This window comes from Corythoichthys intestinalis, unplaced genomic scaffold, assembly GCF_030265065.1.
Source record: "Corythoichthys intestinalis isolate RoL2023-P3 unplaced genomic scaffold, ASM3026506v1 HiC_scaffold_23, whole genome shotgun sequence".
NCBI classification, from domain to species: Eukaryota; Metazoa; Chordata; class Actinopteri; order Syngnathiformes; family Syngnathidae; genus Corythoichthys; species Corythoichthys intestinalis.
In genome coordinates this window covers 9,775,611-9,803,306 of record NW_026651592.1, presented here as the reverse complement: position 1 = coordinate 9,803,306, position 27,696 = coordinate 9,775,611, and the positions used below count along the sequence as shown (strand labels likewise).

At 39.6% G+C, this 27,696-nt stretch overlaps 1 protein-coding gene across 3 annotated transcripts in view; it reads right to left on the bottom strand.

Annotated features, from left to right (window-relative positions):
• Window positions 1-2,143: 2,143 nt before the first annotated feature.
• Window positions 2,144-27,696, bottom strand: part of LOC130911227 (coiled-coil domain-containing protein 9-like) — a 47,610-nt gene continuing 22,057 nt past the window's right edge. For all 3 annotated transcript variants that reach the window (XM_057829057.1, XM_057829059.1, XM_057829056.1), the window contains 6 exons: window positions 20,043-20,163; window positions 19,775-19,883; window positions 19,275-19,704; window positions 13,264-13,431; window positions 13,010-13,192; window positions 2,144-4,673 (listed from right to left, as the gene is read on the bottom strand). In XM_057829057.1, coding sequence (XP_057685040.1) covers window positions 4,669-4,673; window positions 13,010-13,192; window positions 13,264-13,431; window positions 19,275-19,704; window positions 19,775-19,883; window positions 20,043-20,163 — 1,016 coding nt within the window. In that variant the 3' untranslated portion in view covers window positions 2,144-4,668. The remainder of the gene's footprint in view (window positions 4,674-13,009; window positions 13,193-13,263; window positions 13,432-19,274; window positions 19,705-19,774; window positions 19,884-20,042; window positions 20,164-27,696) is intronic.

Genomic DNA, 27,696 nt, shown 5'->3' with positions numbered 1-27,696 from the left:
AAAAACTTTTTTTGGTTTTTATTTGAACTAAAGTTCCAAACATGTTATAATACTGTACTTAATACGGTACTTCTGCTTTTTCCAGGAGTGTTCCGGAGTATAAAATGTATTTATTTTTGTATTTTTGGGCAATACCATTGCCTTTCTGGATTATTTTGTAACTTTTTAGTCCTTAAAAGTAGGAGTGGGAACCTCTTGGTACCTCACGATACGATACGGTTTGAGATACAAAGCTCACGATAACGATCTGACGATATGGCGATACAACGATTATCGATAAACTGGTCAGGAATTCATTCTAGGATACTCTAAAAACAACTAATAAACAGAAAAACAAGCTTCTGCTGTGAATTGGAATGAGTTTATCACTAGTAGACATCCAATCCATTTGAACTGGGAGGGTGGCAGCGAACGAACATTTGTTCATTCGCTGCCATCCCTCCCACTTCAAACGGATTGAACGTCTATGGCGTCAGTGGCAGCCAATGCCAGGCAATGAGGTAATTTTGGGCCATTTAATTTTAAGGTCATTTACCTGTTGATTTTCAGTTACTTCCTGTTGATTTTGGAGTATTTTATGGATCACTTCCTGTTCATTTTGTGTTACAGACCTGGGAATCACCCAGATTAATAAGCAGTGACTCAAACTCAACAGGAAATGACCTGGAAATGCCCTAAAATGAACAGCAAGTGACCTGGAAATGCCCTGAAAATCTGACAGAATGACTGTTCATGCTCTGGTTTCGAATGAGCGAACGTTCCCAGCCAAAATGGATTGGGTGACGAGCACCGTCAAGGCAGCCATAGAGTTAACTGAGACACTATTAGGGTGGAAGATTTTGGTAGCAACTTGTTGCTACCAAAATTGTTGCATATCGATAACGTTTTGGGATACAAAGTATCACGATATACTGTATCACCATTACGATATTTTGTCACCCCCCTATTAAAAAGTAAAAAACAAATATGCATTGCCAAGCTTACACACTTTTTGCATTGGTTGTACTTGTGCGCCTAACTTTTTTGTTAAGGTGCAACAACACAAAATGTAGGCGCACCCACATTTTTCATTGATTAGAAGTATGGCGTTAAAAGTGTTGCACTCTCCATAACATTTATATATTCATATGAGTGGGTCCACTCAAATTCACTCATGCTGCCGAAAAAAGCCTCTAGACAATGAAGATTGACTAAACCATGATTGACACATTCGTGCCTTTGATTGTAGAGCTACAGGGGCTGTTTACATGGTGACGCTCTGAGAATACGAAAAATTTCATGTTCGCATTTATACTTCCTCTAATGCAGCATAAGAGTCTATCAGTGTGTACAGTTGGGCAAATAAGTATTTCGTCAACCACCAATTGTGCAAGTTATCCTACTTGAAAAGATTAGAGAGGCCTGTAATCGTCAGCATGGGTAAACCTCAACCATGAGAGACAGAATGTGGGGAAAAAAACAGAAAATCACATAGTTTGATTTTTAAAGAATTTATTTCACATTTAGAGTGGAAAACAAGTATTTGGTCACCTACAAACAAGCAAGATTGCTGGCTGTCAGAGGTCTTAACTTCTTCTAACGAGGTCTAACGAGGCTCCACTAGTTACCTGTATTAATGGCACCTGTTTTAACTCATTAACAGTATAAAAGACACCTCTCCACAACCTCAGTCAGTCACACTCCAAACTCCACTATGCCCAAGACCAAAGAGCTGTCGAAGGACACCAGAGACAAAATTGTAGACCTGCACCAGGCTACCCCATAGAAAATCTGTGGAGGGAGTTGAAAGTCCGTGTTGCCCAAGGACAGCCCCAAAATGTCACTGCTCTAGAGGAGATCTGCATGGAGGAATGGGCCAAAATACCAGCAACAGTGTGTGAAAAGCTTGTAAAGAGTAACAGAAAACGTTTGGCCTCCGTTATTGCCAACAAAGGGTACATAACAAAGTATTGAGATGAACTTTTTGTATTGACCAAATACTTATTTTCCACTCTAATTTGGAAATAAATTCCTTTAAAATCAAACAATGTGATTTTCATTTTTTTTTCCCCACACTCTGTCTCACATGGTTGAGGTTTACCCATGTTGACAATTACAGGCCTCTCTAATATTTTCAAGTGGAAGAGCTTGCACAATTAGTGGTTGACTAAATACTTATTTGCCCCACTGTATTTACCCTTTTTTCCCCCAAATTTTTTTTTGCTTGGATGGATTATTTATCATCTAAAATACAGTAACAACAGTAACAAAAAAATACAATTAAGCGATAGTTATAAGCAGGGGTGCACATAAGTGGACGCAGACAAACGCGCTGGCCCTCGACGGCTTCCACACGCTTTTGCGTACCGATGGCTGACCACTGTATTTGCGGCGGACACGAGAAAATCACTTCTCAAAATGTCAAAGAGGCAGGCCCCACTGAGTAATTATTTCCGTGTTCCCCTGCTCCCGTCAAAAGACGGACAGACGACAGAGACGTCACCGGAGGTACCGGAAAAAAGGACTTGCTGAAAAGTGGCTGCAGGAGGTACCATGGCTAGAAGCAAGTGATGCTCGCACGGAAATGTGGTGCAACATTTGCCGTGAGAATCCCAATGTCGTTAATAAGAGCAGCGCATTTTTTTGTAGGGTCAAAGAATTTTAGCCATCCAAACTTTGAAAAGCACGAAATTAAGGCAATTAAGCAAACTATCGATGTCAGACAGGACCCCACTCGCCCTATGGACAAGTGGCGGGAAAAGGTTATTGAAGAACAGCGCCATGCACTGACAAACGTGTTTTTGCTCGCATTTCACAAAGCTAAACATGCACGTTCAATGAGCTCTTATGAGGAGGACATCCCACTTTTACAAAGGCTTTGAGTTAATGTGGGAGCCGCATATGAATGCCCTTTATTTTGAATTAGTGCTTTTATGTTTATTTCTTTACATTTCACTTCAAAGTAATGGCAATTTTGTTGTGCCAGTTGATGTTAATCAAGCGTTAATTGTTTATATAATTAATTTAAGGTAATTGGCTCTAAGTAAAGCTTGTCATAATTTTATCGCATCAGGCGGGTTGGCTCTCAAGCTCAGTGAGGGACAAGTCACATCTCCAGGTCTTCCTCCGAGAACCTAGGCAAAAAAAATATGTGCACCCCTGGTTATAAGGTAGAGATCCGTTACTGATTTGCAGACACTTTTTTTTTCATTGTGACGTAATTTGTTTAAAAGTTTAAAATATGAAAGTGAATCAATTTTGTAAAGTCTTTTTTTTTTTTTTTTTTTTTAAACAATATCAGACATCAATTAATGATTCTAAGCTAAAATGACAGGCATTTCGAATGGTAAATATTATTACTTAGCTTCTTTTTATGGCTGGGTTGAAACAAAGCGGTTGCGCGGTGTCTGTAAACGGGGGTCTTCAGGCTAAAACGGACAAATTAAAAATAGTTTGGGGGGGCTTAATGCGCCATAAAACTGCTATGGCAACATCTAGACATATTTTTCTATCAAACACGGCAGTTCTTTTGGCTTAAAATACAGCAGTTTTAAAGAGTGGTGCAAGAGCAGAAACTGCTTTTTCAGCCTTGTCTGTGTTTTCCGCCATATACTGTATGTATTCACTATTTTACAATGTTGGTCAACTGTATATAACCTGTTTTGACCATAATATGTCGAAAGAACAAAAACGCAGATGACCATACCTGCTGTTTCTGTTGAATTTTCAAATATAAAACGTTTCGGTCTCATTTTTCTCTTTTGAATGTTTATCCTAACAAGTTAAATAAATATTATTAAGCTTCAAAATGTTTCGTTGAGCATGTTTGGTTGTCAATGGGACATCAGTATTACAAATTTTGACCAAAAAATTTTGGGATTTTTTAAAATTTTTATTTACTTTTTGAATCCAAAATGTTGATTATAATTGGTCGGTGAAGAAAACGACAGTTTGGATATGAAGGTTAAGGTGTCTGGCCAATGTGAACAATTTTTCCTTTGAAATATAAAGGCAACATTGAAGGCATGCAAATTCAGACAAAATAGGCTCAGGTGTTAAAAGGTTAACTAGCCAACTCCAGCTGCACTGCTGACAAAAAAACAGCAAAAAAACAAATACACTTTTACAATTAAAAACCCGATCCTTTTCACCTGGTTCCGATCCTCTGAAAAATGGTGCAATCGGCCCGATTTCCAATCACGGATCAGATCGGGACATCCCTAATTTTCCTGCCCACTTTACATGATCTACTCCGAGTGGCAATTTATACAATAATATGGATTTTGCGGTAAACATACAATTTTCAGGACGGTACGATTCATAAGTCTTTTTCTTTCATTTAAAATGTACGTATGACTATACAGCAGTCATAAGTCAGACAGTTATAATACTTTCTCCCTCAGCGATAAAAAGTAGTACAAAAGTGTCTTAAAAGAACTAAGGCATACAAAAGAGTAAAAACTCACTGCAGCCTTGTAATTGGTTGACTTCATGTGAAGAGGGCGTGGCTTCAGCTGATTCCAGCAGCTCCTTTTGTTGATTCTTTCCCCTCTGACATAGGGGAAAACAAGTGAGAAAGATCTAAACAGCGATGAGACAACCTTCTCTGCAGTCAGACAGTGTGAAAATCCTTGCTGCAAGGTATCTTCCGCCCTATTTTGGGGGGACATCGCTCCAACATTGTCGAATTCAGTCTGTCCACATGAAGACAAATGAATAAAAAACACATTAATTAGTTTTGGGAAGGATGTTGGACTCGTGAATAAGTACGGTTGTCTTGAGGTCCTGAGAGCGTTAGGAGGATGCTTGTTCTCGCTGTGTTTTTGGGAGTTATCATTAATTTTTTGCGCACCCACTAAACTGTGGAATAAATAATTTTTGATTTTTTTTTTTTAGGCATTATCAATTACAGTAACTGTTTTAATTCAATTTAATTTTGTGTTAATAACATTTGATTAATCTACACATTTATGCATGAAAAACAAAAAGTATTGATGATGATGATTAATTATAGGAAAATTATTTATCATTTATTTACATTAAGGCTGGAACCAGATTACAAATTTAATTGAATTAGGCTATGTAATTCATTTTGATTAATTGCATTTTAATCGCATTGCATTATTTTTTGCATAATATTTTCAACTGAAAGGATTTTTGTGGATGAATAAATCAAATAAAATAGCCTGCAAAATTACATTTATTTAATATGAATACAAAGCTGTAGAAAAACAATTGCCTGGGGGAAAAACCTTAAAGATCGGAATTTAAGATGCCCTTTTTAGACATTTATATGGTGAAAAAAAAAGCATAAAGTTAAAGCTAGGCAAGTTAAAGAGTTGACTCCAATTTAACTCACTAATTAACGCAAGCAGTTAACTCAGTACCCAGTAACTGCAATAGACGTCAGGTCCGTGAAGACTTCCAGATAAAATGGTTTGGGTGTCTATTGCTGTCAACGGCAGCCAATGAGGTACAGTGACCCCTCGCTACTTCGAGCTTCAAACTTCGCGCCCTCAGTCCATTGCGGATTTTTAAAAAATTAATTAAATAACTAAATTAGGGCTGTCAAACGAATAAATTTTTTAATCGAGTTAATCACAGCTTAAAAATTAATCGTAATTAATCGCAATTCAAACCATGGCTAAAATATGCCATATTTTTCTGTAAATTATTGTTGAAATGGAAAGACAAGACGGTTATATACATTCAGCATACTGTACATACAGTGCCTTGCAAAAGTATTCGGCCCCCTTGAACCTTGCAACCTTTCGCCATATTTCAGGCTTCAAACATAAAGATATAAAATTTTAATTTTTTGTCAAGAATCAACAACAAGTGGGACACAATCGTGAAGTGGAACAACATTTATTGGATAATTTAAACTTTTTTAACAAATAAAAAACTGAAAAGTGGGGCGTGCAATATTATTCGGCCCCCTTGCGTTAATACTTTGTAGCTCCACCTTTTGCTCCAATTACAGCTGCAAGTCGCTTGGGGTATGTTTCTATTAGTTTTGCACATCGAGAGACTGACATTCTTGCCCATTCTTCCTTGCAAAACAGCCCGAGCTCAGTGAGGTTGGATGGAGAGTGTTTGTGAACAGCAGTCTTCAGCTCTTTCCACAGATTCTCGATTGGATTCAGGTCAGGACTTTGACTTGGCCATTCTAACACCTAGATATGTTTATTTTTGAACCATTCCATTGTAGATTTGGCTTTATGTTTTGGATCATAGTCCTGTTGGAAGATAAATCTCCGTCCCAGTCTCCGGTCTTGTGCAGATACCAACAGGTTTTCTTCCAGAATGTTCCTGTATTTGGTTGCATCCATCTTCCCGTCAATTTTAACCATCTTCCCTGTCCCTGCTGAAGAAAAGCAGGCCCAAACCATGATGCTGTCACCACTATGTTGGACAGTGGGGATGGTGTGTTCAGGGTGATGAGCTGTGTTGCTTTTACGCCAAACATATCGTTTTGCATTGTGGCCAAAAAGTTCAATTTTGGTTTCATCTGACCAGAGCACCTTCTTCCACATGTTTGGTGTGTCTCCCAGGTGGCTTGTGGCAAACTTTAAACGAGACTTTTTATGGATATCTTTGAGAAATGGTTTTCTTCTTGCCACTCTTCCATAAAGGCCAGATTTGTGCAGTGTACGACTGATTGTTGTCCTATGGACAGACTCTCCCACCTCAGCTGTAGATCTCTGCAGTTCATCCAGAGTGATCATGGGCCTCTTGGCTGCATCTCTGATCAGTTTTCTCCTTGTTTGAGAAGAAAGTTTGGAAGGACGGCCGGGTCTTGGTAGATTTGCAGTGGACTGATGCTCCTTCCATTTCAATATGATGGCTTGCACAGTGCTCCTTGAGATGTTTAAAGCTTGGGAAATCTTTTTGTATCCAAATCCGGCTTTAAACTTCTCCACAACAGTATCTCGGACCTGCCTGGTGTGTTCCTTGGTTTTCATAATCCTCTCTGCACTTTAAACAGAACCCTGAGACTATCACAGAGCAGGTGCATTTATACGGAGACTTGATTACACACAGGTGGATTCTATTTATCATCATCGGTCATTTAGGACAACATTGGATCATTCAGAGATCCTCACTGAACTTCTGGAGTGAGTTTGCTGCACTGAAAGTAAAGGGGCCGAATAATAATGCACGCCCCACTTTTCAGTTTTTTATTTGTTAAAAAAGTTTAAATTATCCAATAAATGTTGTTCCACTTCACGATTGTGTCCCACTTGTTGTTGATTCTTGACAAAAAAATTAAATTTCATATCTTTATGTTTGAAGCCTGAAATGTGGTGAAAGGTTGCAAGATTCAAGGGGGCCGAATACTTTTGCAAGGCACTGTAAGTACTGTATTTGTTTATTACAACAATAAATCCACAAGATGGCATTAACATTATGAACATTCTTTCTGTGATGCAACCATGACTGTGTGTGGTGGCTGCAAATAGTATATCTTCTCTGAGTTGGGAGCCATACAGGTTGTTAAGAAAAAGAAACTCCTCTCAGTCCCCACCTCACTTCCTACAATAGTTGTAGTTGTTGTGGAAGAGATATCAAAGCCAGCCTTTCACCAGTTAAAAGCACAGCCCCACTGAATGCTTGTATCTACTCTACTCACTTGACGCTGCCTTTTAGATCTGTATACACGCAAAACAGCGACTTTGTAGTCTATTTGCGGCAATGTGTGAGTGGGTCGTTCCACGCATGCGTTAATTGTGTTAAATATTTTAACGTGATTAATTTAAAAAATTCATTACCGCCCGTTAATGCGATAAATTTGACAGCCCTAAACTAAATATGTTATTTTATAGAGCTGTCCCGATGCTATCACGATGTCTCAGTCTCCATCCTGCTGCTTTTCTTGGTCAGGCAGTGCACTGGAATTGCTTGTTAAAGTTAACGATGATTGACAGGCGTTAAGGTTTGAGCTTGCCAGAGAAACCGAAACTTCAAGACGCCGCATGTGTCAATCGTTTAGTTTGTTGAACACTTGCTGTGGCAACTCATTGTGTGTAAGTGAGCAGCGAGAGTGGATTTTAGTGGACTCACTCAATGAAGCATTTAATAAAGACTGCATTTTTGTACGTTATTCTTGTTTCAAAATAATTCGGTGGGACATTAACATGTTTAAAACTTATCCTAATTATTACATTTGAAGTGCGTAAAAAACATTAATTAAAATATACATACACATAAAACATACTTGTTGTGGCCGGTTCTGGTTCCCATTAACTATGAAAAACGAGGGATCACTGTATTATTATTTAGTAACATTAAGTCTGTTATAAAAGCACGAAGGTTGTCGATCATAAGCAGAGTTTAAAGCCGAAAAGTGTCATTACATATAATTGCCTTTCCGATATATGATTTTAAAATTAAGAATTTTCTGGTAAAATATTGTCTATAAAAGTTGTAAAGTAATAAAACAAACAACAAAAATGAATGAAATGAACAAAAAAGATTTTTATAATGGGTCAAAATTATTTTTGGACCAGATCATGTGACGAGCACCTTAGACGGTCATTTGCTTTGCTTAGCCAAAACCACCCGAGGACCGAATAGGCAAGATAGATATACGTAATTTTTTCCAAACTAAGCTTTCAAAAGTGACAACAACTACTGAGCAAGAACCAAGGATTTGAAATTGTGGACAATGAAACGCTAGAGACCACCGTCAAAATGGTGTGTGGAGTTTCAATTTGCCCCACTAAAGACGCTAATTGTACAACATAGCCACCACCGCTGTCTTGCCAATGTAGTTACCCCTGTCAAAAATTTTGTCCCATGGCCGCAGGAGCGCACACACACACATTAGTTATGAGTTATGTCGACTTAATTAATTGAAGCCAGAAAATAACATTTATATATTATTAAATATATATACATATATAATATATATATTATTATTTATAATTTATATAAACTGGAGAAACTCCATACAGGACTTGACTTACAGTAATAACAGTTATAGGTTATCCTATGATTAAAACAGTGAAATATTGCCTTTTTATACCTTCAGTATGTATGTTACGTTATACAACAGAAAAAAAGTTATTTTTTGTTGTTGTTTTTTTTAAGGGATGGGCCAAGTTTTAAAACCTCGTCGATAACTACTTCACCCAAAAACGGAAATAAAGCAAATAAGTGCAGCGCAGTGGCTTCGCCCAGGAGATACAATTTTTGATGGGGGTAACTACACTGGCTCGACACCAGTGGGCGTACCATCTTCAATGAATGACGATCTTGGCGAAAAGTACAGCTGTCCTAATCACCCTGATTTAGAATTCCCCTCAAGAATGATGGGAAACAAAAAACGCTCTTTGTCAATTTATTATTATAAATATTCTTGTAAGTTAATTTAACAGCCGACCGTTTCGGGGTCATCAACATATTGTGCCCCCCCTGCCCCAAAAGTCAAACTCCGCCTATGCTGTTGATCTATTCCCTTAGTTTTAGCGTCCTAAGTGATAAAACGTCAAAGTTAATGTGTGGTCAATGTAAAAATTCCTTTTTTAAGCAGATCTGGTTTGTCTATCACCGTCAACGGCAGTCAATGGGTTAATTATCTTGATCAGAGTTTGATTCTTTGTCATTGGAAAAAGTTCATCATCTTGTACTGTATGTTTCAGTATGTATGTTTTAGCAACTGACTTCTTAAAAATGACTCAAATGTATATAAAGAAGAGATCAAGTGGTGCACCAGTCAAGCTTTGACATACAGTAGTGCTGTATTGTATTGTCACGGTGTAGGTAATGTTTATATAGATGAACGTCTGGCATAATCCTCCAAAATGGATTCGCCACTTAAGCATTGGCGTGTCATCCATCTCTCGACTTAATCCAATCACGCTTCAGCACTTTGCTGGTTTCCCGTCAAAAACCTAATTGTGCCTCTCATCTAGCCATTTCTCTGGTTTCCTGTTGCCTCCCCTGAGTCGGCACCACCATCACCACAACAGTGAGGAGGCAACGCCACAACGAGGTCTTGTGATTTTGCTAATGGTTGCTCTGAAAATTACATAATGCGACTCAAACGACTTTACTTTTTGATTCCTGGCAGTGAGTAGACAAAAAGGGGAATGATTATGATCCTTTGATATCACTAAATTATTATTATTTTACATAGTTGTATGTTTCAAGTTATATATATGTTATAATTTCAAGAATTTGGACAAGTTTAAGGTGAAGAAGGTCTTTAACGATTAATCGGTTATCAAAATAGTTGTCAATTAATTTGCTAATCGATTAGTTTTCGAGTAATCGATTAATTGTTGCACCTCCACGCCAGATTGAACCAACTCGTGAAGTCAGGATACTTTATTTTCAACGACTTCGCGACTAGGACCTCCTAGTTCAAGTGCCGTTCCAATGATATTTTTCCAGGACAGAGGTTGGAAATCTCCGACTTCCCACCATGCAGCATAAGAGTCGATCAGTGTGTCCAGTGGGGCAAATAAGTATTTAGTCAACCACTAATTGTGCAAGTTCTCCCACTTGAAAATATTAGAGGCCTGTAATTGTCAACATGGGTAAACCTCAACCATGAGAGACAGAACGTAGAAAACAGAAAATCACATTGTTTGTTTCTTAAAGAACTTATTTGCAAATCATGGTGAAAAATAAGTATTTGGTCAATACCAAAAGTTAATCTCAATACTTTGTTATGTACCCTTTGTTCATTCTTCTTTGTTCATTCATTCTTTCCTATACACAGATCAGTCGTCCTGATCCCTTTGCAGAAAAACAGCCCCAAAGCATGATGTTTCCACCCCCATGCTTCACAGTGGGTATGGTGTTCTTCGGATGCAATTCAGTATTCTTTCTCCTCCAAACACGAGAACCTGTGTTTCTACCAAAAAGTTCTATTTTGGTTTCATCTGACCATAACATATTTTCCCAGTCCTCTTCTGGATCATCCAAATGCTCTCTAGCGAACCGCAGACGGGCCTGGACGTGTACTGGCTTCAGCAGGGGGACACGTCTGGCAGTGCAGGATTTGAGTCCCTGGCGGCGCATTGTGTGACTGATAGTAGCCTTTTTTACTGTGGTCCCAGCTCTCTGTAGGTCATTCACTAGGTCCCCCTGTGTGGTTCTGGGATTTTTGCTCACCGTTCTTGTTATCATTTTGACGCCACGGGGTGAGATCTTGCATGGAGCCCCAGATCGAGGGAGCTTATCAGTTGTCTTGTATGTCTTCCATTTTCTAATAATTGCTCCCACAGTTGATTTCTTTACACCACGCTTTTTACCTATTGCAGATTCAGTCTTCCCAGCCTGATGCAGGTCTACAATTATGTCTCTGGTGTCCTTCGACAAATCTTTGGTCTTGGCCATAGTGGAGTTTGGAGTGTGACTGACACACTTGTGGAAAGGTGTCTTTTATACCGATAATGAGTTAAAACAGGTGCCATTAATACAGGTAACGAGTGGAGCCTCGTTAGACCTCGTTAGAAGAAGTTAGACCTCTTTGACAGCCAGAAATCTTGCTTGTTTGTAGGTGACCAAATACTTATTTTCCACTCTAATTTGGAAAGAAATTCTTTAAAAATCAAACAATGTGATTTTCTGTTTATTTTTTCCACGTTCTGTCTCTCATGGTTGAGGTTTACCCATGTTGACAATTACAGGCCTCTCTAATCTTTTCAAGTAGGAGAACTTGCAGAATTGGTGGTTGACTAAACACTTATTTGCCCCACTGTATGTACGTGGGTCGAATTGACATCTAAACCAACCCAAATTCCGGGTTGCGGACCGGTACCGGTCCGAGGCGCATTTGCTACTGGGCCGCACAGATTAATAATTTATTAACAACTGCATTCTGGCCAAATGAACTTCGGCGTGTGCCCCTTAAAACACCAATATCCATGTCTACTCTAGATATAATACTGCAGGATATAATGTAGTCATAGAAATCCTGCTAACAGTACATCTTGTTTTGTATATCTATGTGCGCTTGTCCTTGATAATGATGTTTGACGTGGGGCAGGAGCATCACATTTGTTCCCGGAAATAATTAGCCCCCACACTAGAATGACTGAAAAACAGACGTCTTTGGACAGATTTTTTACGGGGAAAAGGGCACATGACGAGCCAGAAAATGAGCCTTCAACCTCAAAAAAACAAAATTTATGCTACTTCCCAATCACTAAAGACCCAAGAACAGCGAAGGAGTGGATTCGTGACCCGCATGTGAATAAACCGAGTGATTCGAGTATGTCTGTGCAACAGAAATATCAGCTTGTAGAGATCGCAAATCTCAGCGACCTTAAACGTACATTTGAGACAACAACTCTACTGAGGTTCTGGATTAAAGTCCTTTCGGAATATCCTAAAATTGCTATCGCTATCGACATCGTATCTTTGTGAAGCGGGCTTCTCTCACTCTCCCATCTCGGGACCATCTCGTCTCAACGAAACAAGCTCAAGGCTCCCACTAATTCAGCGGTGAGTTGTATTTTCCCTGCACTTAACACAACGGGGCTAACAACAAATGTTATTTTATATTGCCGGTGTTCTGACAAATTTGCCATGCGCGCAATGTTAAAAATGACCGCGAATGCAGCGATTCCAAAGTAAACACTACAAACTTTCTTGAAAGAAAGGAATATTAACTTACGTTTGCCATGTTAGCTGCACAAAACAACTGCATGCAACTCTCTCACTTAACGACTTTGCCGTGTCGTTAAGCATTAATTTACGCCATTTTCGTGTTGCACATGTATGTTCATGATGTAAATAGTTTTTTTTAGCACCGTTGGATAACATTGAAAGTCCAACTGAATATAAAAGAGGGTTTTTTTTCACCGCCACAAAAGCTTTGGGAGCAAAATTTTGTTATGGTGCAAAATTTGACAGAACACCGGTCTGTGAAAAAAAAGACCCAAATCACACCGATCCGTGGTGCAAAAAAGGTTGGGGACCCCTGATTTAAACCTTTGTTCTCCATTATCTTTGAGCAACCTTCATTCTATGTGTTGACTGTCCCTTTGAGTTGATGGAATTAGCAAGACTTTACCTGCGATGGGCTGTTCCGATGACCCCTCCGATGTGGTAGCAACATCAGTTTTTACGTCGCACGCGTTACAGTTGTTTTCATCACGGTCGTCTTTCCCCCTTTTTGCTTCAGTTGTGCTTCCTTCGTCAGTGGCCTCGCTCACCAGGACAGTGGGTGTTGCCGGTGATGGACTATCAGCTTTGCCTACGAGACATTAAAATGACTGGTCTGATTCATGCGTTCTGTCACTTTAACAACACACACTTGCTGACAACCTCGCGCGCTGGCCGCATCTTGCTCATGTTTGGTGACGTCAGGCATGTCGGACGGAGCCAGTTGAGGCAGCGGCTCTATTGATGTGTCTGCGGGAACGGAGTCTGCTTCTGACGCGAGGACTTCTGTCGCTCCTGGAGGTGACGAACCCACCGGGGTGACTGAAGAGACTGAAAAGGACGGTTGATCTACTTTCAATTGAACCAGCTATTGCCCACAATGTCGGTATTGACGTCAGACCATAAAACACTCATTTAGGAACATCTCTTTTTGTATTAATAGTAGAGCTGTCCCGACTAGTCGACATCGTCGACGTCATCGATGACGTAAATCCGTCGCCGAACACAACATCCCGTCGACGGTTAATGAAGGGTTAAAAAATATATGCGTGGAAAGTTCATAATGTTTGACGCTCTGTATGCAAGCGGGGAAAGCGGCACAAAGCCAAAAAAGCGCACCAGAGTGTCCAAAACATTGACTTATTTCAAAGAAACAAAGGAGGGAACACTCTTGTGTCCTGTCTCTTCAATGCCAAGCTTGGCTGCACGTTGGCCGTGAATAAACACCCAAAGCGCCGTCACCCAGTTTGTAAGTCAATCTAACTAACTGATGACATGTTTTATTGAAGTTGCTAAGCCTGTCACGATATGCAATGAGTCCATTTATCGCACGGCAAATAAAAATGAGGGCGGTAATTTTCACGGCTGCCTTTTATAGCTGCGTGCGTGCATACATTGGTGCGTGCGTGCTGATGGCATATGAGTCTCGAGTTCCTTTCTCTTATCAACACGCTGTAGAATTAAAGTTCAGACATACAAAATAAGAAAACATCTATATTAAACACTGTAACGTTAGCACTGCTACACTGAGGTGAATGGGGTGGGGGGCAACTTACTTTAGCCTGCTATAAAACTTTGGCAGTCGTCTCGTGAAAGCAAACTTGCGGTTAAAAGGTGACACTTCAGACATGAAAAATCGCTGGTTAACAGCATTTGCAAACGAAAAAAATGACCCAAAAAATCTATTATTGACACTACATGCAATGACAAAAATGGCTTTTTTTGAGGAATGTAAAGCTGAAGTTAGCGGTTTAGCGAACGTACTTCCGGTGAACATTTCAAAATAAAAGCATGTCATGTTCATCATATAAATAGCGATTTCTGAAGTTAATCCCACATACTTCAGAATTCAGATTCTACACTAAGCCTTTAAAATGACACCCTTTATGAAAAATCTGATTGGCAATGAATAATTATTATAATTATTATAATACTATTATATATAGTACTATGCTATACTATTAATGCTAGGTGTTTTTTTAAGAATTGTTTTGAATCATGTTGGAAAGGCGAAGTCAGTGTTCTGAATTGGTTTACATTCCATTCTTTTGCACTAGTTAATTCTATCAGCACTTGAACTCATTGTTTATTTGTGATTTATTATTGTGATTTTCGTGTTTATTTGTACTTTAATAAATAATTTAAGTGTTCCAATATGTTTTGGTGAATTGATAAGCGTCAACAAAAATTTCATTGCTAAATTAGTAGAAATAAATAAATAAATAAATAAATAAATAAATTAAAAAAATTTAATTATTAGATTAGTCGACTAATCGTAAAAATAGTCGGCTGACTAATCGGGAGAAAATTAGTCATTTGGGACAGCCCTAATTAATAGTTCACACAAACCAGCTATAGCGGCTGACATGTTTAAACCTTGTAGATGAGCTGGTACTAGGTATAGCAGTGTGTCATTTTTCTTCTTCTGTTATAGAGTAGTGCTGTTCATATGCCATTGGGAGATTGTCGGTTAAGTGCTGTGGGAAGCTGCAAGGAGTACACATTCTGCTAAAAGCAAATGGATTGGACATCTATCATGGTCAATGGCAATGGAATATGAGCATCCAGTCATCAGTCTAAATAAATTGAACGTCTATAGTTATCAAAAGCATGCAATGAAATAAGAATTTACATACTGTATTTATTCGGAGTGGGAACTGCAAGATATGATACGATTTGCAAGACAAAGCTCACGATAACGATGATCTGACAATATGGCAATACAACGATTATCAATACATTACTCAGGAAATAATCTAGGATATTCTACAAATAACTAATAAACAGAAAAAAGCTTCTGCTGGGAATTGGAATGAGTTTATCACTAGTAGACGTCCAATCCATTTGAAGTGGGAGGGATGGCAGCGAATGAACATTCGTTCGTTCGCTGCCATCCCTCCCACTTCAAATGGATTGAACGTCTATGGCCGTCAGTGGTAGCCAACGCCAGGCAATGAGGTAATTTTGGGCCATTTAAGGTCATTTACCTGTTCATTTTTACTTACTTCCTGTTGATTTTGGGGTATTTTATGGGTCACTTCCTGTTTATTTTGCGTTACAGAACAGGAAATGACCTGGGATTCACCCAAATCAATAGGCAGTGACTCAAACTCAACAGGAAATGACCCGTATATGCCTTAAAATGAACAGCAAGTGACCTGTAAATGCCATGAAAATCGGACAGAATGACTGTGAATGCTCTGGTTTCAAATGATCGAATGTTCCCAGGCTAAATGGATTGGTTGGGTGTCGAGCACAGTCAAAACAGCCTTAGAGTTGAATGAGACACTATTATGGGGGAAGATGTTGGTAGCAAATTGTTTGTTCTTTATCATTTTTTTTTTTTTCCAGACTGACACCTTTTTAAAACGATATCTCGATTCTTGGCAGGAGCATATCGATAGCCTTTTGGGATACAAAGTATCACGATATATCACCATTTTGATATTTCGTCACACCCCTCGTATTTATACACAATTTTAATTGGTACCAGGTATCAAAATATACTGCTGGCCAAAAGTATTGGCACCCCTGTAATTCTGCCAGATAATGCTCAATTTCTCCCAGAAAGTGATTGCAATTACAAATGCTTTGGTAGTAATATCTTCATTTATTTTGCTTGCAATGAAAAAACACAAAAGATAATGAAAAAATAAAATAAAATAATGATGACTCCAAAAATGGGCTGGACAAAAGTATTGTCACCCTCAGCCTAATACTTGGTAGAACAACCTTTAGACAAAATAACTGCAAACAACTGCTTCCGGTATCCATCAATGAGTTTCTTACAATGCTCTGCTGGAATTTTAGACCATTATTCTTTGGCCAAATGCTCCAGGTCTCTGAGATTTGAAGGGTGCCTCTTCCAAACTGCCATTTACAAATCTCTTCACAGGTGTTCTATGGGATTCAGGTCTGGTCACTTTAGAAGTGTCCAGTGCTATCTCTCAAACTATTTTCTAGTGCTTTTTGAAGTGTGTTTTGGGTCATTGTCTTACTGGAAGACCCATGACCTCTCAGGGAGACCCAGCTTTCTCACACCGGGTCTTACATTATGTTGCAAAATTTGTTTGGTAGTCTTCAGACTTCATAATGCAGTGCAGACAGTCAAGCAGTCCAGTGCCAGAGGTAGCAAAGCAACCCCAAAACATCAGGGAACCTCCGCCATGTTCGACAGTGGGGATAGTGTTCTTTTCTTTGACGGCCTATGTTGAGGCCTTTTCCCAAAAAGCTCTACTTTTGTCTCATCTGACCAGAAAACATTCTTCCAAAACGTTTCTGGCTTTCTCAGGTACGTTTTGGCAAACTCCCACCTGGCTTTTCTATATCTCTGGGTCAGAAGTGGGGTCTTCCTGGGTATCCTACCGTAGAGTCCCTTTTCATTCAGACGCCGACGGATAGTACAGGTTAACACTGTTGTACCCTCGAACTGCAGGACAGCTTGAATTTGTTTGGATGTTAGTCGAGGTTCTTTATCCACCATCCGCACACTATTTCGTTGAAATCTCTCGTCAATTTTTCCTTTCAGTCTACATCTAGGGAGGTTAGCCACAGTGCCATGGGCTTGACACTTATTGATGACACTGTGCATGGTAGACACAGGAACATTCAGGTCTTTGGAGATGGACTTTTAGCCTTGAGATTTCCCATGCTTCCTCACAATTTTGCTTCTCAAATCTTGACAGTTCTTGGTCTTCCTTCTTTTCTCTATGCTCAATGTGGTACACACAAGGACACGGGACAGAGGTTCAGTCACAGGCAAGTAACAGATGCTGTTAATTACACAAATTGGAGAAGCATTACATGATTTTTCAAAGGGTGCCAATATTTTTGTCTGACCCATTTTTGTCGTTTTGTGTAAAAGGATAATGATTTTAAAAAATGTTGCCATTCTCTTTTGTGGTTTTAAATTGCAAGCGAAATAAGTGAAGAAATTGCTACCAAAGCATTTGTAATTGCATTATCTGACAGAATTTCAGGGGTGCCAATACTTTTGGCCAGGAGTGTATATGGACATCATATTTTGAGGCCACAGCATTAACATTTTTTTCATTAATTACCAAAAAGAGCGCCTTTCCCTATAAAGGGTTAAAAAGACATTTACAATGTATTGATGACACACTAATATTATACAACATTGAATATTAGGCTAACGTGCGTAAATATTCGAGTGCTTTTATGTAACTGCTGACTATATCAGATGAGCTTATTGAAATATTTCAGAAGAGATAAACACCTTATTAAGATGATGCTAGTCAGGTATCATTAGCCTTTTACAGACACGTGGCACTTGTACTACAATGACAATTGTGAGAGGTTTTGAACCTTTTGTTTCTCTATTTTTATTTATTACATGTTAATGTATTATTCCATGACTTCACTATCAGTTGACGTTAAAAGTTAAGTTAAAATTCTCAATTTTTACATTAGAAGCACAAAAATCACCAGATGCAGAGATAATCGCCTATATTAACAGGATCAGTAGGAAAAGGTTTTGCTCAAAATAGCGAGTCAATTTTTTTTTTTTAATTTAGTGCAATTTTGACGTGTCTTCAACAGCTGACAAATCTCTCAATTTCCACATCAGAAACCTAATACTTGAGGAAAGCGTGCAGAATTATCTTAATTTTACTCAAAAAAAGCAAAATTAGCATTTTTCTACATACAATCACAATTTATCTAGGTTGAATTCTGCTATTGTGTAAAGCAGTGGTCTCCAAACTATTCCACATAGGGCCGCAGTGGGTGCAGGATTTCACTCCAACAAAACAAGACCACACCTTTTCACCAATCTGGTGTTTTATAAGTGAAATCAGTTGATTGCAGTCAGGTACTGCTTGTTTTAGTACAAACCACATTGCTTGAAAGGTCTGTGCTTGATCGGTATGAACAAAAACCAGGACCCACAGCCACCCCCGAGGACCGATTTGAAGATACAAAATCCAACATGGCAGCTGTCACAAAATAAAGAGCTTTTTAAGTTGAAAATTCTTGAAAATAAATGCTTAAATTGTGGGATTTCTTGGATATGAATGTAAAATAGTCTAGATTCTTGGTTAAAAGCAGAAAAACGGGCTGTTATCGTTTTACGTAAATATTTCAAGCCAAAGTTATATTATTGTGTAATCCAAAATGGTGGCGTCACGGAAAAAAAAAAAAGAGCTTTTTAAGTTGAAAATTCTTGTATATAATTGCTTAAATCGTGGAATTTCTATAGATATGAAAGTAAAACAGAATAGATTCTTGGTTAAAAGCAAAAATGAGCTTTTATCATTCATTTTACGTAAATATTTCAAGCCAGAATTACACTAGTTTATCCATTTTTTTTCACAAGGTTTCAAAGTGCATGCATGGTGCTTGATTCCTCCACCAATTCACTCGAGATATTCCTGCCTGTTTGTATGCTGAAAAACTTTCATCCTATTTCCACCTAAATCTGATGTTAGAACGCAACGTGTGTTTATCACCGCCACTAGTGAAAGCCACCTCAACGCTCTGAGTCGGCCCCCTACGGGAATCCGTGGCGCAACGTCTGTGGGAGCTGTCATGTCAACTGATGGTGAAGTCTATGATTATTCAAATTCATTTCTGACTTTATTTCCTACTCATGATAAGCTCTACTCTCAGCACTACAGTAATTAATTGGAAAAAAATCAATTTTGCAAGAGAAGTACCTTTGTCTTGCTCAATGCGTTTGACTGTCTGTTCTTGCTCTTTCTTCTGTGGGGGACTGCTCTCAGAACTTTGGGATTTCAGGGGGCTTTCCCCTCCCATGCTACTCCTTGGCGAAAGCATCTCCATCTCTTCCCCCCAGTCTGACACAGGTTGGTGTCCATCTGGAAGCTGGAAGGGGCTGACGGGCTTCCCCGCCTCCAGGGGATTCTGCGAGGCCGGCTGGGGTGAGGGGATGTGCACCCTGGGTCTCGGGGTACGCTTTTCAAGGGGGCTTTCGGCAGGGGAGCCGTCTTCGCCGACCTCCTCTTTCCCGTCATCTTTCTTGCATTCTTCGTCAGACACTTCCTCCTCACCCTCGCTGGCGTCTTCCCACTGGTCGTCGTCTTGCTCGTCATCTTCCACTTGGTCTTCATCTTCCATCTCCTCCACCTGTGAGACACAGTGAGAGTGACAGGAAGTTCAAACGTGACCTTGCCTTTCCTCACTTCCTGCTAGCCACCTTCTGCTCTGGTTCCGGTATGACCGTGTTCTTCTTTTCTCGCTTAGGTTTGTCTTTCTTCTCCTTCTCCTCGTCTTCTTTCTCGCCTTCCCAGCGGTTGTCATGCATACTGCAAATTTAAAGCTCAGGTCAGGTATGCTATAGGTATCAAACTCGGCCGAGGTGCGAAAGTAAATCCTATGCAGCGATTTCATATCTCGTGAAAATAAAATTTCTGTAACATTGTGCTCAACTTTATTGCAATTGCAAGTTAAAACTGTTGTCCCACCTGTAGCTGGGTTTCCCTCCTCTGCCCTTCCCTCTGTTCCGCTCCCCACGGAGCCCCTGGGACCTGCCCTGGGAAAGGAAGTCACCGAATGTGGGCACTTTGGGGGGTCGCTTGCCATCGTCTGGTTGGAAACACATTCATGAAAAATGTCAAACCAAAGAACTAGTCACCCAGCCTCCCATGTTGGACTTAAAAATAAATAAATAAATAAATGAGGTGGAAAACACTGACGTGACTGAAAAAGGAGTTTCTGCTCTTGCACTCCTCTTTAAAATAAACTGCTGTATTTTAAGCCAAAACAACTCTTGTGTTTGATAGAACAATATGTATATATGCTGCCATAGCAGATTCATGGCGCATTAAGCCCCCGAACTATTTTTAATTTGTCCGATTTACCCTGGAAACCCCCGTTTACAGACGTTGCGCAACCGCTTTTGTTTCAACCCAGCCATAAAAAGAAATTAATTAGATTTATCAATCAAAATGTCTGTCATTTTTATCTTAGAATCATTAACTGATGTCTAATATTTCGTTAAAAAAAAAAAAAAAAAAAAACACTTTAAAAAATTATTCACTCGCATATTTCAAACTTTTAAACAAATTACGTCACAATGAAGAAAATGGGCGTCTGTAGAAAAGTCCCGGATATCTGCCTCATAACTATCGATTAATTGTACATTTTTTGTTACTGTTGTATTTTCCCCAATATGTTAGATGATAAATAATCGATCCAAACAAAGAAAATATGAAGAAAAAAAAAAAAACTTTAAAAGGGTTATTATGAAAAAGAACATCTCGACCACACCTTGATGTCTGCGATTTCTGCATCGCGACACTTTTTATGTTACCATGTTTTACCCATAAAACCCCCCAAAAATCCGGCTGTGGCCTTTCACATCTGTGTCTTGACACTCGATGATGCATGCTACATGGAGTTTTTGGATCAAAACGAGGCAAGTACGCGATAAAATCTCGTTAAAATCATGGCATCTTTAATTCTGCTCTCGCGTGCTCTTGCCTCCAGTTAGGGTTTTGCTGTTTAACTTTTTTTATATTTCAAAAATGCCCTCCTGTTCAAAATTTTCTTCCCCTAGAAAATAGAGGTTTAAAGCTTTTCCAATGATGTATCACACATGCATATAGGACAATTTTGAAATTTGGCCACATTGGGGGTCTCAGAGCGGAACTTCAAGTCACCAGAGTGTTTTCCGCCATAAATAAATAAAAAAAAAAAGGGGGCTCACAGTGGTCTCAAGACCAGGGCCTCCTTTACCACTCAGAAAAACAGCCTTTGGTAAAAACTATCTCTGTTAAGGCCACTAAGATCTGGAACAGTCTACCACTCGCCATCAGGGAGTGTGATTCATTGCAAACATTCAAAACTCACCCTCAAGCAGTGGTTGAAAGTAAACCTGTCCTGTAAACACAAACTTTTAACTTCTTAGTCATTTATTGTACTGTACTGCGTTTTATTGTAACCTTTTGTTTTCTCATATATCTTCTAGTGTCTTTCTGTTCCATTACCAGCCTAGGGACTACGGATGTAAATTAGTATTTTTGCTATGATCTGGCATAAGTATGTCTTTTAGATGTCCCTAAATAGATGTTCATTAACGTGCAATGTCCCGATCAAATAAATAAATAAATGTTGAAACATGTCTGCCTGTAAATTTTGGTTATAAAAAATATATACACTGCTGGCCAAAAGTATTGGCAACCCTGCAATTCTATCAGAAAATAATCATTTCATCCAGAAAATGATTGCAATTACAAATGCTTTGGTAGTAATATCTTCATTTATTTTTCTTGCAATGAAAAAACACAAAAGAGAATGGCTTTTTTTTTTTTTTTTTTTTAAATCATTATCATTTCACACAGTACTCCAAAAATGGGCCAGACAAAAGTATTGGCACCCTTTGAAAAAGCATGTGATGCTTCTTTTGTGAAATTTGTGTAATTAACAGCAGCTGTTACTTAGTGGCACATAACAGGTGGCGGCAATAACTAAAATCACACTTGCAGCCAGTTAAAATGGATTAAAGTTGATTCAACCCCATGTCCCGTGTCCTTGTGTGTACCATATTGAGCATGGAGAAAAGAAAGAAGACCAAAGAACTTTCTGAGGACATGAGAAGCAAAATTGTGAGGATGCATGGGCACTCCCAAGGTTACAAATCCATCTCCAAAGACATAAATGCTCCTGTGTTTACAGTGCGCAGTGTCATCAATAAGTGTAAAGCCCGTGGCACTGTGGCTAAACTCCCTAGATGTGGACGGAAAGGAAAAATTGACGAGAGATTTCAACGAAAGATTGTGTGGATGGTGGATAAAGAACCTCGACTAACATCCAAACAAGTTCAAGCTGTCCTGCAGTCCGATGGTACAACAGTGGCAACCCGTACTATCCGTCGGCATCTGAATGAAAAGGGACTCTATGGTAGAATAGCCAGGAAGACCACACTTCTGACCCAGAGACATAAAAAACAGACTGGAGTTTGCCAAAACTTACCTGAGAAAGCCAAAAATGTTTGGGAAGAATGTTCTCTGGTCAGATGAGACAATAGTAGAGCTTTTTGGGAAAAGGCATCAACATAGAGTTTACAGGGGGAAAAAGGCCTTTAAAGTAAAGAACACTGTCCCCATAGTCAAACATGGCGGAGGTTCTCTGATGTTTAGGAGATGCTTTGCTGCCTCTGGCACTGGAGTGCTTGACCGTGTGCATGGCATTATGAAGTCTGAAGACTACCAACAAATTTTGCAGCATAATGTAGAGCCCAGTGTGAGAGAGCTGGGTCTCCCTCAGAGGTCATGGGTCTTCCAGCATGACAATGACCCAAAACACACTTCAAAAAGCACGAGAAAATGGTTTGAGAGAAAGCACTGGAGTCTTCTAAAGTGGCCAGCAATGAGTCCAGACCTGAATCCCATAGAACACCTGTGGAGAGATCTGAAAATGGCAGTTTAGAGAAGGCACCCTTCAAATCTCAGAGACCTGGTGCAGTTGGCCAAAGAAGAATGGTCTAAAATTCCAGCAGAGCACTGTAAGAAACTCATTGATGGATACCGGAAGCGGTTGTTCGCAGTTATTTTGTCTAAAGGTTGTGCTACCACGTATTAGGCTGAGGGTGCCAATACTTTTGTCCGGAACACTTTTGGAGTTTTGTGTAAAATGATAATGATTTAATCCCCCCCCACCCCAATTCTCTTTTGTGTTTCTTCATTGCAAGCAAAATAAATGAAGATATTACTACCAAAGCATTTGTAATTGCAACCACTTTGTGGGAAAAATTGAGCATTATCTGACAGAATTGCAGGGATGCCAATACATTTGGCCAGCAGTGTATAGTAATTGTTTAAATTATTATCAATTGTTAATTTCGATAACAAATTACACTAATATGTGGATTGAATAGTTTTCATGTAAATTTTTCTGACAAAGGTTAGTATCCAATAAAATACAAATGAAAACATTTTATTGGAAACATTTTTTAGGGGAGAAAAATGGTTAAATAATGCCACAAATGTAATTGGACTTTTGATGAGATACAGTGAATCACAAAAGTGAGTACACCCCTCGCATTTCTGCAGATATTTATGTATATCTTTTCATGGGACAACACTGACAAAATGACACTTTGACGCAATGAAAAGTAGTCTGTACTGTTCAGCTTATATAGTCTGTACTGTTCAGCTTATATAAAAGAGTTAATTATTTTCCCCTCAAAATAACTCAAAATATGGCCATTAATATCTAAACCCCTGGCAACAAAAGTGAGTATACCCTAGTTACTACATCCCTAAATGTCCAAATTGAGTACTGCTTTTCATTTTCCCTCCAAAATGTCATGTGACTCATTAGTGTTACTAGGTCCAGGTGTGCATATTGAGCAGGTGTGTTCAAATTTGTAATGCAGCTCTCACACTCTCTCATACTGGTCACTGAAAGTTCCAACATGGCACCACATGGCAAAGAACTCTCTGAGGATCTTAAAAGACGTATTGTTGCGCTACATGAAGATGGCCAAGGCTACAAAAAGATTGCCAACACCCTGAAACTGAGCTGCAGCACAGTGGCTAAGATCATCCAGCGTTTTAAAAGAGCAGGGCACGACTCACAACAGGCCTCAGGTTGGTTGTTCAAACAAGCGGAGCGCACGCTCATCCAAATGCTTTCTTTGAAAGATCATTCCAGGAGTGCTGTCAGCATTGCTACAGAGATTGAAGAGGTGGGGTGGTCAGCCTGTTAGTGCGCAGACCATACGCCCCATGTCACCCCAGGAGAAAGCCTCTTCTGAGGACTTTACACAAGAAAGCCCGCAAACAGTTTGCTGAAGACATGTCAACAAAGCATATGGATTACTCGAACCATGTCCTATGGTCTGATGAGACAAAGATTAATTTGTTTGGTTCCGATGGTCTCAAGCATGTGTGGCGGTGACCAGATGAGGAGTACAAAGTGTATCATGCTTACAGTAAAGCATGGTGGTGGGGAATGTCATGGTCTGGGGCTGCATGAGTGCTGCAGGTGTTGGAGAGTTACATTCCATTGAGGGGAAACATGAACTCCAACATGTACTATGAAATACTGCAGGAGAGCATGATCCCCTCCCTCCAGAAACTGGGTCGCAGGGCAGTGTTCCAGCATGACAATGACCCCAAACGCACCTCCAAGATGACCACTGCTTTACTGAAGAGGCTGAGGGTAAAGGTGATGGACTGGCCAAGCATCTCTCCAGACTTGAACCTGATAGAACATCTTTGGGGGAACCTCAAGCAGAAGATGGAGGTGCGCAAAGTCTCAAATATCCGGCAGCTCAGCAACGTCGTCATGGAGGAGTGGAAGAGCCTTCCAGTCGCAACCTGTGAAGCTCTGGTCAACTCCATGTCCAGGAGAGTAAAGACAGTTCTGGATAATAGCGGTGGACACACAAAATATTGACAGTTGACATGTTGCATGTTAATATTGACAACTTTCACCAAAGGGTGTACTCACTTTTGTTGCCAGGGGTTTAGATATTAATGGCTGTATTTTGAGTTATTTTGAGGGGAAAGTAAATTAACTATTATATAAGCTGCACAAAGACTACTTTTCATTGTGTCAAGGTGTCATTTTGTCAGTGTTGTCCCATGAAAAGATATACTTAAATATCTGCAGAAATGCGAGGGGTGTACTCCACTTTTGTGAGACACTGTACATCCTCGACAGGCCACTCTAAAGAAGGGAGCCATGCTTTGAAGCATTGTACAGATGACTATACAATTTCCGCAATGGAACATCTGCACTTTTGCTGAATTTGTCTTTTCAGCCAAAAGGTTAATCGAAAACGGTTGTCTTAACACACATATGAACGTGAGGCACAGGAGAAAGGAAGGTCACACAGTCTGAAAGCTTTGCAAGGATGAAGCAGGCAACGGCAGATAACAGACTGAAGAGCAAGGCGGGAGGTGATGAAAAGGTTGCAAAGAGAAGGCGGGGAAGCGGGATCAGCAAGGGGAGGAAAAAGTCCCAAAGAGACTGGAGTTGAGGACACTTGAGTCATTCCACCAATTAAGACGCAGTGAGTGATGTCACTAAGACGCCACATCCCTGACTTAAAGCGTCTGGCACACGCACAGAAAAAAGCAGTCAAGCGGCGCTAAAAATAATTTGAGGCTTTGAACCTTCACATCCCTCACCGCTCCTGCCATAAACTCTTTACCTACATCTTGATAACAACACAGACAGTGCCAGTGCGTACTTAGAAGAGTGTGTGTACTATGCAGTACTATGCAATGAGTGAGTGAGTCCTGTGCATAAGTAATTTCCAAAATACAACTTGATCAGTCAAATTACACAACCGTAATCCAAAAGTTAAACGTTTTACCACTTGAAATGAGCATTTAACATTGTGGCTGCATTGATGGTGACAGAAGTCCAAATCAATTTAAACAGGATTTGACATCTATGCTTGTCAATGGCACTAAAACCAGGGTTTGTAAACATTTTTCACGGCCAAATTCAAGCACTGTTTAAGAACTTACAAGACCAATTTTCCAGTTTTTCCAGAATGCAGAAAAAAAATTGTGTCTTTTCTCACGTACGCAACAGTCTTCCAAAATATTCTACAACCCCGGAGGCTTTCGTTCGAAAGGTGCCGATTCTAAAACCCCTGGGAGGGTGCGTTCCCGGCAGCAGTGAACGTTTTGTGGCAAACTCTGAACATGTTCTATTGACTAATCCAAGTAGATTTCAGTAGTTCGCCGTTTAGTGGTTGACCGCCATTGCTGGTGTGTTACCACACCTAACAGCCCAGCCCAGCGTCAGTCAATGAAAACAGTGATGTTTGCTGCTGTTAGCTGTGTGCAACACACCTCAACAATGGCGGACAGGGTACTTCCAGTCGTTTTGCTCAGATTAGTCAATAGCAAAGGTGCTGTCGCAGTGATAGCATGCTGTTTGGCGGACGAAGAAACGTCACGCCCGGGCAAACGAATAAAAATATATGAAAAAGAACATCTCGACCACTCCTTGATGTCTGCGATTTCTGCACCGCGACCCTTATTATATTACCATGTTTCTCCAGCTGTGGCCATTCACAGCTGTGTCTTGACACTCAGTGATACATGCTACATGGAGTTTTTGGATCGAAACAAGGTAAGTATGCGATAATATCTCGTTAAAGTCATGGCGTCTTTAATTATGATGCTTTTTCATGCCCTCACCTCCAAATAGGGTTTCGCTGTTTAAAATTTAAAAAACAATTTTTTAAACACCCTCCTGTTCAAACTTTTTCTTCCACCAGAAAATGGAGATTTTAAGCTTTCCAATGATGTATCACACATGCATATCGGACAATTTTGAAATTTGGCCAAATTGGGGGTCTCAGCGCGGCACTTCAAGTCACCTGAGTGTTTTCCACCATATATCTGTATTGTCTTATCTTTCCATTCTAACAATAATTTACAGAAAAATATGGCATATTTTAGAGATGGTTTGAATTGCGAATAATTACGATTAATTAATTTTTAGGCTGTGATTAACTCGATTAAAAATTTTAATTGTAACAAACTTAACAAAAAGAGGAACTGGTCATGTGATAAAAGTACTGTACAAAATAGGGATGTCCCGATCACGTTATCACTATTTTGCAGAGGATCGGACTCGGGTGAAAATTTTTTTAATTTTAAAAAATGTATGTTTTTCTGCTTCATGCTTGTACAGCTTCTCAATCTCTATCCTGCTGCTTTTCTTGGTCTGCAGTGCCCTGGAGTTGGCTATTAAAGTTAATGATGATTGACAGGGGTGTAACTTTGATCTTGCCAGAGAAGCTTGTTAGCTCTACCATCAAAGACCCAAAGTGTCAATCATCGTTTAGCTTGGTCAACACTAGCGATAGTGTGCTGTGGCAACTCATTTTGTAAGTGAGAGGCTGTTCTCAGCAGCATGAGTGGATTTGAGTAGCCTCACTCAATTAACATTTAATAATGACAAGAATTTTTCAAGTATTCTTCTTTAAAAATAATTCGCACTATGAAGGCGGAACAGTAGCATGTTAAAAAAAAAAAAAAAAAAAAAAAAAAAAATTTAACACTTTTTTTCTGTATCTGATCGGAACTTGGTATAGGCAGATTCTCAAAATCAGGTGGCTCGGACCCAAAAATATGCGTTTGGAAC